Here is a 12,389-nt window from a genome sequence, read left to right on the forward strand (position 1 = left end):
AGCCATTGACAGAGTTATTATGCCTTCCTTAGCCCCTTAAAGTTAAACACAAAATTAATGTTGATTGGCTAAAGGGGCACCCATTTTTTTCCTGCTCTGTATAATCTGCAAGAGTATCCTGGGAAAAATGCTGTGCCATCACTTATTATCATTTGAATCTGATGCAGTGATCTAGAAATGAAAAGGAAAACTGCAAGGTTGCTTAATGTAATGAAAAAATAGCTTTTTTTTTTTTTAAAAAAAGTAAATTTAGAACAGAGGTCTCCAAACTTGGCAACTTTAAGACTTGTGGACTTCAACTCCCAGAATTCTCCAGCCAGCATAGCTCTCTTTTTAAAGGAAAAATAATTCTTATCCAAAGTACACCAGTTTTTGTGGTCCAGCCACAGGGAAAGATAGAAGGTACTGAAACTCCCAGCTTTGAAAGTGAAAAGGCAGATGACTGCACTTATATATCAACTTCCCAACATGAAAAGCAGGAATTAAGTAAACATTGTGTGTGCACTTGCACACAGTTGCTGATGGTGAAATCACTCTTTGGGCGATTTACAATGTCAGCATTATTTGCATATTGCCCCCAACAATCTGGATCCTCATTTTACCAGCTTCAGAAGGATGGAAGGCTGAGTCAACTTGGAGCCCCATCAAGATCGAACTCCAGGTTGTTGGCAGAGTTAGCCTGCAATATTGCATTCTAACCACTGCATCACCTGGGCTCAGTGGTGGGATTCAAATAATGTAACAACTAGTTCTCTGCTCTGACCAGCTGGGGGGGGATGTGGCTGGGGGTGGCCATGTGACTGGGTGGATGTGGCCAACTCACCATCATTCACGTCAAGGGGCACCTTGCCTGGTCCCTCGCCTCCCAGTTCTCCAACCTCTTTCTGTGTGTGAGGGGGAGGCAGCAGTGGGGGCGACTTCTGAGAAGCATGATCCCCCCTCCCCAGTCAACCAGCTCCACCTGACCTACTCCCAGAGTCTCACTGTTCTCCTCACCCCTCCCCCTCAAGCGGCGGCAGGCTCTGTGGAACAACAGGCCTTTCATTTTTTCTCATGGCATGGCATACGCTTGCTACCTCTGCTTGTCTGCTTGCAAGCATCAATCTTCTCTGCTTCTCTTGGGATGCTGGTGCATTGCTTGTTGAGGCTAAGCAGGGAAGCTGCTGTCACGCAACTCCCCCTTGCTTCTTCGAGCACAGAGCCAAGGCCGTGCGTTTCCTCACCTGGCTGGCCACTGGCAAAGAACCGCGTGGCCACCAGCCGCTCAATGCCCCATGCAGCATCACCCAGCCGCTGGTGGAGACGGAGCACCCAGCCCAACTTGGGCTTGGGCTGGCTGGTTGGAGCAGCGCTGTAGCCAAGGCCCCCGCCCTGCAGCTGAAGAAGGCACCATGTGAGAAGATCCTCATATTGGAATCTATGAACTAGCAGGTCAAAGCAGTAGAGTACGTGGTGCGGGGGCCCATCATCCTGAAAGCGGGTGAGATCGAAAAGGAGCTGCAGAAGAGTATCAAAAGGCCTTTCAAGTAAGTCATCAAGGCCAACATTGGTGATTTGGGGTAACCACAACTTTAGTTGGGCCATTCAAGCTGCCACTGCAGGGCCAGCTGCCTGGTGCAAAACCTCTTGGTTTTTCTCCTCAGCGTCATCCTCCCTGCTCAAGCAGCGGCAGGGTCCGCAGGGATCATTTTTGCTCTGGTGCAGCAAACTCCGGAAGGCTGAATGAAGTTTTCAACTGAGCGAGGAAGCACTGTGGAGCCAGGCCCTTTACACCCACATCCAGCTTGCCGGAACAAGCGATGCATGGTGCCCACACCAGCATCCTGAGAGAAGCAGAGAAGATCGCCAATTGCAAGCAGACAAGCAGAGGCAGCAGGCATACACTGCGCCTTGGGAAAAATGAGAGGCCCTGTTGTCCCGCAGAGCCTGCCACCGCTTGAGGGTGGGGAGATTCAGGGAGTAGGTCAGGTGGAGCTGGCTGACTGGGTAGTGGGGGAGATCATGCTGTTCAGAAGCCGCCCCTGCCATGCCAGAAGTTTGTGTGCCTTGGCAAACACGGATTGCTCCCTCCCTCCCTCTCTTTCTCTCTCACACACACACATAAAAACAGGTTGGAGGGGTCTCTTGCTCTCTCTCTCCAAGTGCCTCATGTGCACACAGACAGCCCATTTGAGGAAAGGCCACATACGGCTGGGCGCGCTTCCCAGCAGGAGGAGCAGGGTGCCACGGAGCCACTGCGGCTGCTGCTTGTTTATTGGGGTGGTCCTGGCTGTTAATGGGCAGCTTCATTTTTTTCCACCATGATTCCGCCGCTTGCCCCACCCACCGCCAGCCAGGTGCCCTCGCTTTCCCCAAGCGTTGCTTTCCCTACCTGATTTTCCGCTCCATCACATTCTTTGCTATTGTTTGCAGGAAAATTTTGTGGGACTACAAAACAAAAAATCAATCGATTCCAATTTCGTGATTTTTTTTTTCTTTCGTGAGAAGTTGAAATAGATTGATATTTCTACTCCCACTAAGTTTTGTTTCCCTGCACACGATGGCAAGAAACGTGACGGAGAAATGTGATGGAGTTGAAAATTAAGTAGGCAAAAAATGCTTGGGGAAAACAAGGGCATCTGGCTGGTGCTGGCAAACTCTTCTGCCCACAAAAACCTCATCTTTGACCACTGACACCAAAAGGCAGAGCAAGAGCTGCTGGGAAGAAGCCAGTAGGCCCTGGAGTCTGGAATACCCTTCCTCTCCCACCCCAACTTTCCCCACCTGCCATACTCTCAAATTACAGTGAAAGTGAGGGGCAGGAAGCCCTGCCATGCCTGGCGAGGGGGGGGGGAGAAGAGGCGGCAAGAGGAGCTCCATCTCGCTCCACGTCCCCCAATGAAAGGCAGCAGCAGCTCGGCTGCTTCTTCCCTGCCCTCTCTGGCGCTGGAAGCCAAATGTCAGATACACGTCCAGTCGCCCATGCAGATATCAGGTAGGCCTCAGCAAAGGCAGGCAAGCGGGATGGGCTGTGTGGGAGGCAGCTAAGGGAGGAAGACTCACCGGGCAGAGATCAGCTGGGATGCAGAGGCTGCGGAGCAGCAGCAGCTATGCCACATCCGTGAATGTAGGCATCGGTCAAGGTGGGCGGGGCAAGGTAAAGAGTGAGGGGTAATTTAACAATCGATTCAGCTGAAGTGTTGCAAACAGGTTGAATCTCACCACTGCCTGGTTTTCTACACGATGTGCATTTGCACGCAAAGTTGCCAGCAGAGACTGATAGGCAAGAGAGCATAGTATGTACATTTACATATAGGGCTGCTGGCCCAGAGAATGGTGAATGCATTGTATTTCGACTTCTACTGAAGTTGACTGGGGAAGCCATGAAGCATGATAGTCTATAAGGCTGGAGGAGCACAGAGAACGGTATTCTCTTAAACAAAAGAGTGTACTCTTGTCATCAGTATAAGTCAGGAGTGTTGCCACAATAGGGGGCTATGACAGATTTGTTTAAGGCTAGCTTCATGTAAACAACAGAACCTTTGCCCTACATGTTGAATGTAAGGCAGTTAATTGGAAAAAAAGGCAATTAACTATGTCAAGTCCTAGAAATATCTAAAGCCTGTTCATATGTTATCTGCTTTTCTGTGGTGGAGCATTAAAGATTGCATGTTTATTTCCAGCTTCAGCAAGATATAGAGAACAGACAAAGAAGAGACTCCACCTTCAAAATGAGTGATTCACAGGTGAGATTAAGTACCTGTTAGGCTTCAGGTGTGACTTTCATTGTAGGAAAGCACTGTGCTAGAATTCTTGAAAATCCTGGGTCTCGTTAATAACAATTGATTTTTTTTATTTGCATGAGGTATAGATGTTAAACAATGTGAACTTTTCACTTAGTCACTTTTTGTAATTGAGGTGAACTTCTGAAACTGAAATGTCACTACACTATTACATAATTACACTAATATTCTTACACTCCAACATAATTTAAAAATAAGCAAGTTGTATGAATTCTGCATCCACTATCACATTATGCATTTTATTAATGCTTTGGCACACACAGCCCTGAACACATTCATAGCAAATGGTTGGCCCAATCAGCACTGATAGCACTACTACAGCTAGAATTGGTCCTTTTCATCGAATAAGTGATTGGAACTATCCAAACTGGTAAACAACTGATTTGCTACAGATGCAGTCCTGTTCCAAGAAGGGATATCATTCCTGATAAATGCCAATAATCCTGCTGGAAATTCTGCATATATTCCCTTTGCCAATTCACTACACTACGATTAAACAGGTAGACCTCGACTTACAACCATTTGTTTAGTGATCATTCAAAGTTACAATGGCACTGAAAAAAGTTACTTATGACAGTTTTTCATACTTACGACCATTGCAGCATCCCCACAGTCATGCAATTAAAATCTGGGTGCTTGGCAACTGACTCGTATTTATAATGGTTGCAGTATGCTGAGATCATGGGATCACCTTTTTTGACATTCTGGCAAGCAAAATCAATGGGGAAGCCAGATTCACTTAACAACCATGTTATTAATTTAACAACTGCAGTGATTCACTTAACAACTGTGGCAAGAAAGGTCATAAAAATTATGCAAAACTCACTTAACAACTGTCTTACTTAGCAACAGAAATGTTGGTTTTATTGTGGTCATAAGTTGAGGACTACCTTTAGTTGTCAGAGAAACATTTCTGTTTTTGTTCTGTTTTAAAGGAGACAAATGTAGAACATAATTTTCCCCCAAACCTATCTAGAGACTATTTGGTAGCATAAAAGCTCTTTCATTCAAGTTGGTAAACTAGCTGGCCTTTGAACAATTAAACAAGTCCTTTTAAACACTTTCAAATTTGGGTTCTCCAGTCACAATTTATATCTTAGCATGTGTGACTAAGTCCAGTAGACCACTTGTAGTTTTCTGGCACTGATCTATTTGAAATAATGCAGGGCTGGGAATCAAATTCTGTGGGAAGATTAGTATGCACATTTTTCCACAACGTTTTATTCAAGTTACTTTGATACCTGATTTACTTTCAATTGAATACCTATGTAAATAAACAGGATTTGCAAGTGGCTGAAGTCAAATTATAGCCATTAATGTTATGTTTTTAAGTAGACAATTATATCACCCTAGTATTTTTCAGAATTAAGTACTAGAAATTAAGAGGTGTGAGAAAGATCTATAGTACTAGCTGAACAAGCAGAATTATACAACTGCTAAAATGCTCAATGCAGTCTTATTCTGCTTTAGTGCTTTAGCAGAAGTATTGCATTTAAATTACAGGAACTAATATTTCTTGGACCATATGTCCTTCCCCCCAGTGGTGTGTTTCAAAAAAGTTTATTCACTGGTTCGTTGGCATGGCTTGGTGGGCGTGCTTTGTGCATACTCACACACTTTGTGCATGTGCACGCGCCAAACCTGCACTTTGCACAAGCACAGAGGTGTTCCAACTCACCTCCTGCAATCCTGCACTCTCCCTGTCACTTCAGCAGCTGATGCGCGGCAATCTGTTGTGCCGTGCAAAGCAGCTGCACTCCAAAAGCAGGGAATAAAGGTCAGTATGGCAGCTCGGGCGGGCGGGTGGGCCCAACAGCAGCTCCTCAGAGAACCGGTTCAGTCTCGGCTGATCTTCGGCGCTATCGCAACACCAGAACAGGGCCGAACTGGTAGAATACCACCACTCTTCCCCCCCCCAAAAAAATAACAAGGATATGGAGAAACTGGAATAGGTTGAGAGAAAAAGTATCAGACTAGAAAACAATGGAAAGCCTGGAAAGCTGTATGAAAAATGAATAAAGAAATCAAGGAGTTGAGTATAATTAGCAGGGGGGGGGGAGAAAACTAAGGAGTAATGCAGGTACCTAAAAGCTTATTACATGGAAGAGAAGGCAAATCAATACAATCCTTTTCAACGAATATACAGTATTAACAGAGGGATACAATCAAGATCAAGGGAAGTACTAATACTATAAAGCCTTAGTAAGACCACACCTAGAGTACTGCATCCAGTTTTGTTCACCACATTATAAAAAAGATGTTGAGACTCTAGAAAAAAGTTCAGAGAAGAGCAACCAGGATGATTAGGGGACTGAAGACTAAAACATACAATGAACGGTTACAGGAATTGGGCTTGGCTAGTCTAGTAAAGAGAAGGACCAGGGGAGACATGATAGCGGTCTTCCAATATTTGAAGGGCTGTTACAGGGAGGAAGGGGTCAAGCTATTTCCTAAAGCGCCTATAGGCCAGACAAGGAATAATGGATGGAAACTGAACAAGGAGAGATTTAACCTGGAAATAAGGAGAAACTTTCTGACAGTGAGAACAATCAACCAATGGAACAGCTTGCCCTTGGAAGTTGTGGGAGCACCATCACTTGAGACTTTCAAGAAGAGGTTGGACTGCCATTTGTCAGAAATGGTGTAGGCTCTCCTGCTTGGGCGGCGGGGGGTTGGACTAGATGACCTACAAAGTCCCTTCCAACTCTGATTATCTGTTAATCTGTTAATATTTTATAATTTTATGAGTTGCTGGTGACTTCTCATAAGACCCAGAGGAATGAAGATCAATATTCGGTGGGGGAGGGTTCTTCAGGAACATGTGGCTTTTGAAAAATAATCATACATATGTATGATATTAAGTGTAGACATTTTAGATGGAAACTTTTATCTGGTTAGATATTTTATCATTGCTGACTGTTTAATTCTCATTTAAAATTACTTGTCTTCCATTCCAAAAAATACCAGAGAGATGTTTATATCTTCTAAAAACTCTTTATCTGCCTATCATGGATCATTAAGAAATATTAATACTTTCTTGTCAAATCCTACATTTTGACCTTGTGATATAGGCTTATTTACATTACTCATCCAGCAAGCTGATAATAAATCTAATCTCTAAAAAACCTTGTTATCTATTTTATAATTTTGCTTGTCTTTTGGTGCCAGGAAACGTTTGTGGCTCTTTAGTAAATTTAATATGTGCTTTTTCTGGCAATGTAGTACAGTCAAGTACTACTATTTTGTTAATGACAGTGTGAGTGACATCATGATATAAATGAATTGAAGAATGAATTAATTTAGAGATGAGATTTAATAGCATACCTTTTGGGACAACTAGGAATCTATGGAAGTGACGTTACAAACCGAAGTGGAATCTGGAGCAAGTGGATTCAGTGTCGCTGGTGGGGGAGCCGAAGGCATATTTGTGAAGCAAGTGCTCAAGGAGTCCCCAGCATCAAACCTATTTAGTCTAAAAGAAGGTACAGTATTGCTTTTGTATTATATGTATATTTTCTCTTAAAACCATTAACTAAGAAAATGGTCTTATCTTTAAAGCATACATTAAAAAAGTAATAACCATACAGTACTTTTTTAAAAGTATGCATACCTATTGAACGATGAACAAGCTGCAGGGCAGGATAAAATAGTACATGTAGTCCTCGATTTACGACCAGATCAAAGTTATAATGGACTCCCAAAAAGGTACATATGACTTGAATTCGAAGATCTGATGGTTGCCCTCCCCCCTCGGTCATGTGATTGCCTCTTGAGTGCTCAGCAACTGGCCTGTATTTATGGCCATTTGCAAAATCTTGCAATCCCATGACTGCTTTTTGCCAACGGCAGTGTTCACTTTATGACTGCCATGTTCACTTAATGACCACAACAGAAAAGACTGTTGGACATGGTCACTGGATGACCTGTTTAACGACCAGTATAATTTACAACCATAGTTCCAGGGTTAATTACACTTCTAAATTGAGGACAATCTGTATATATTTTTAAAAAGTGAATAAAAAGTGGTACACTTTGCAAATTTAGACAAGGAACTGTGGGGTTTATCTGATAGTCTGAAAGCCTTGTTTCTGTTTTCCAGGTGATCAGCTTTTGAGTGCCACAATCTTTTTTGATAATATCAAATATGAAGATGCACTTAAGATATTACAGTACTCTGAGCCATACAAAGTACAGTTCAATCTTAAAAGAAAACTTCTTGGGAAAGATGAGCTGGAAGCAGTACATTCTGCAACACAGTCCAAAAAGGAAAAATTAAGTCAGGTAATATATTGTTCTTGAATTATACTATAGATTAAGCTGTACATCATGAAAAAATACCTGTTAGTGAAGTAATTTTAGGACTTTTAAAAGTTTCCCCACCCTACCCATGCCTATGGTACGCAAATCTGGTCAGCCTCTCAGTATCCTGACCCAGGAGGATTCCTCAGGACAAAATCTCCCTCAGCCACAGTGGCTCCAGCTGACTATCTGGCATTTGAGAGGAGTATCCTGAGGAAGGATACATTCTCCATGAAGGTGATACAGACGATTCAGGCCTCCAGGAGGCCATCAACTAATAGGATCTATGATTCGACCTGGAGAGCATTTTGTAGATGGTGCTCCAAAGGTCACATTGACCCCACCTTGGTATCAGTTCCACAGATGCTGGATTTCCTACAGGCTAGACAAGGGACTGTTCCTCTAACACCATTTGCAGAAAAGTGGCTGCTCTGTCCACGGTGCTAGCATGTGGGGAACTGGAGTCCCTCACTCAACACCCAATCGTGCACAGTTTTATTAGAGGTGCAACTAAACTAAAACCTCCTATGGTACATAGGTATCCCACCTGGGACCTGCCCAAAGTACTACAGGCCTTCACCTCTGTGCCTTTCAAGCTGCTGTGGACAGCCAGTCTGCACTTCCTAACTTTCAAGGTCACCTTCCTCGTGGCCATCACTTCGGCCAGATGAATCTCCGAATTGGCGGTCCTCTCAGTAGAAGAGGACCTTTGCATCTTTCACTTGAACAGGATGTTTCTATGGTTGGACCCCTCCTTTGTTCCCAGGGTGAATTCCTGGTTCCACAGGGCTCAGGAAATAATATTGCCAGACTTCTGCCCAGGCCCAACTCATGCCCTGGAGAAGAAATGGCATCCCTTGGACGTTAGGAGGGCCCTCCGCATATACATCAAGAGAACAGCTCCTCTTCGAAAAACAGAATCCCTGTTTGTGTCATTCCAACCATCTTCGATGGGTAACAGGGTGTCACCATCGACCATAGGCCGGTGGATAAGGATGTGCATCGCCAAAGCTTAGGAGCTTCAAGCTCTCCCATTACCCAGGGGAATACAGACCATTCAACCAGAAGCGCAGATATATATTTGGGGAATTGATTATAGCATATTATAAACCTTGTAATTAAAAAACAAAATGATATAAATAATACTCCATATACATTTTTTTAAAAACAAACATATTCATTTCAGAATTTTTCTCTCCAGGGAATGGATACAATGGAAATATCTGAGAAGACAATCTCGGAGGAAGATAGAACAAACTTAATTGTAAAACAAAGAGTGGGAAGACAAAAAAGAACCAAAAAGGATAGACTCTCATGGCCAAAATTCCAGTCCATTAAGGGAAAGAAGATTTTGGGACATAGAAGATCTCGAAGTACATCAGATGCATATGAACATGGAATTCCAGATGTTTCTCCTACAAGCACAGATACAGAATCACAATTCCAGCCAGAAGAAATTCATGGAAAAATTAAAAAACAAAGCCAAAAGAAACTAAAGTTTCCAGCTATTGGATTTAAGATGCACAAAAAACAAGAACCGTATGAAATAAATCCATTCAAAGAATATGAGAATGATACTACAGTGGAACTCTCAGAGATAATGACAAGAGAGTATACTCCATTAGATGTAGACAGAAAACCAAAAGAAAAAGAGCCAAAAAGAGGTGTATCAGAAACGGTATTTCCACTTCCACAACATACAAGAAAATACCCTGATGTTGAACTAACTATTACAAAATCCAAAGAAAAGAAATTAAAATCCAATTTAGAATTTACAAAACAAGAACCTACAGTTGCAACAACACAGATGAAAACAGCAGTTATTCAAACAAAAGATATTGCAGACTCTCAGATCAAAGTTTCACAAAATATTCCAAAAATGAGGAAGAAAAAGCAAAAAGATTCAAAAGTACAAACTGAAACCCAATATCAGAAAGAGGACAAAGGAAAAGAACCAAATATTGCTAGCAAGTATGCATTACCACAAATTGAAAGTCCCAAAGTTGAGGTGGACATCAAAATACCTAAAATGGATTTATCCCTTCCCAAAGCTGACCATAAGGCTACCAAACCTGAGCTCAAGATGGAAGAAATTGCTGCTGATATAAACATCTCAGAATTGGACATAAAGTCAAAAGCACGTCAGGGAATTTTGGAATTGAAAACAACAGATCAAGAAACAAATATTACATCAGATGAAATTCCTGCAGATGGCTCAGCCATTACACTGCAAGATGACGAGAATAAGTTCAAAATGTTAAAATTACAAATGCCCAAGTTTGGGATATCACTTCCCAAGCAGAAAGTTATTCCACTGGGAGAACTCTCCATATCTTCCGTGGAAGCAGACTTCCCCAAAACTGCAATGAAAACGGAACTCACAACTGCAGAGATTGAAGCTGACATTAAGTTGACAGACGTGCAGATAGAGGCCCCCAGTCTGGATATGGAGATTGGAGAGAACGGCAAAATCAAAATGCCTTCACTGAAGATGCCTAGTGTCAAAGTCGCCAAACTTAAAGCACCAGAAGCAGGAGTCTCCTTGCCAAAGGTTGAGACTGATGTCACCCTTCCCAAAGGAAAAGCTGAAGTGCCTGAAGGTGCAGCAGCCATAAAATTGCCAGAGGCTGAAGGCACCATCGACGGGGGAGGACTAAAGATGCACATGCCAAAGTTCAAGATGCCCAGTATGGGATTCTCCAAACCAGACATCAAAGGTCCCAAAGTCGACGTGGATGTCAGTATGCCCAAAGTGGACGTTTCTCTTCCCAAAGCTGAGATCCACGTTGAGACGCCGGAGGTGAAGGGAGGAGATATTACCATTTCAGCTCCAGAAGTAAAGATTCCCACAGGATCAGCCAGCCTGGAACTGAAAGCTCCTGAAGTAGATGTAGAGGCTCCAACCGGAAAGGTTTCTGTACAGGGCCCTGATGTGAAGCTGGAAAGCGGGGATAAGAAATTCCAAATGCCCAAGTTCCATATGCCCAAATTTGGAATTTCAGTGCCCAAAGGGAAAGGTATCTCGGAGGCAGAAATTAGTGTACCTTCTGTGGGAGCAGAGATACCAAAGACAGAATTGAAAGCGGAAGTGACCCTGCCCTCTGCAGAGTTTGAGACTGATCTTAAGCTTCCACACGTGGAGGTAGATGCCCCTAGCTTGGACGTGGAGATTGGAGATAAGGGCAAAATCAAAATGCCCGAAGTGAAGATGCCTAGCGTCAAGGTCCCCAAGCTCAAAGGGCCAGAAGTAGGGATCTCCTTGCCAAAGGTTGAGACTGACATCACCCTTCCCAAAGGAAAAGTTGAAGTGTCTGAAGGTGCAGCGGCCGTAAAATTGCCAGAGGCTGAAGGCACCATCGACGGGGCAGGACGGAAGATACACATGCCAAAGTTCAAGATGCCCAGTATGGGATTCTCCAAACCAGACATCAAAGGTCCCAAAGTTGACGTGGATGGCAGTATGCCTAAGGTGGACATTTCTCTCTCCGAAGCTAAGCTCCAGGTTGAGACGCCGGAGGTGAAGGGAGGAGATATTACCATTTCAGCTCCAGAAGTAAAGATTCCCACAGGATCAGCCAGCCTGGAACTGAAAGCTCCTGAAGTAGACATAGAGGCTCCAACCGGAAAGGTTTCCTTGCAGGGCCCTGATGTGAAGCTGGAAAGCGGGGATAAGAAATTCCAAATGCCCAAGTTCCATATGCCCAAATTTGGAATTTCAGTGCCCAAAGGGAAAGGTATCTCGGAGGCAGAAATTAGTGTACCTTCTGTGGAAGCAGAGATACCAAAGACAGAATTGAAAGCGGAAGTGACCCTGCCCTCTGCAGAGTTTGAGACTGATCTTAAGCTTCCACACGTGGAGGTAGATGCCCCTAGCTTGGACGTGGAGATTGGAGATAAGGGCAAAATCAAAATGCCCGAAGTGAAGATGCCTAGCGTCAAGGTCCCCAAGCTCAAAGGGCCAGAAGTAGGGATCTCCTTGCCAAAGGTTGAGACTGACCTCACCCTTCCCAAAGGAAAAGTTGAAGTGTCTGAAGGTGCAGCGGCCGTAAAATTGCCAGAGGCTGAAGGCACCATCGACGGGCAGGACGGAAGATACACATGCCAAAGTTCAAGATGCCCAGTATGGGATTCTCCAAACCAGACATCAAAGGTCCCAAAGTTGACGTGGATGGCAGTATGCCTAAGGTGGACATTTCTCTCTCCGAAGCTAAGCTCCAGGTTGAGACGCCGGAGGTGAAGGGAGGAGATATTACCATTTCAGCTCCAGAAGTAAAGATTCCCACAGGATCAGCCAGCCTGGAACTGAAA

At 43.9% G+C, this 12,389-nt stretch overlaps 1 protein-coding gene across 2 annotated transcripts in view; it reads left to right on the forward strand.

Annotated features, from left to right (window-relative positions):
• LOC113413665 (uncharacterized) overlaps positions 1 to 12,318 on the forward strand; it is a 68,422-nt gene extending 56,104 nt beyond the window's left edge. For both annotated transcript variants that reach the window (XM_087952253.1, XM_026670107.2), the window contains exons 4-7: positions 3,663 to 3,725; positions 7,123 to 7,264; positions 7,882 to 8,063; positions 9,283 to 12,318. In XM_087952253.1, coding sequence (XP_087808379.1) covers positions 3,663 to 3,725; positions 7,123 to 7,264; positions 7,882 to 8,063; positions 9,283 to 12,318 — 3,423 coding nt within the window. The remainder of the gene's footprint in view (positions 1 to 3,662; positions 3,726 to 7,122; positions 7,265 to 7,881; positions 8,064 to 9,282) is intronic.
• Positions 12,319 to 12,389: the final 71 nt, after the last annotated feature.

The sequence above is a fragment of the Notechis scutatus genome, chromosome 1 (genome assembly GCF_049901735.1).
Source record: "Notechis scutatus isolate UNSWTSFEM ecotype Mainland chromosome 1, rNotScu1.2, whole genome shotgun sequence".
Lineage (NCBI taxonomy): Eukaryota > Metazoa > Chordata > Lepidosauria > Squamata > Elapidae > Notechis > Notechis scutatus.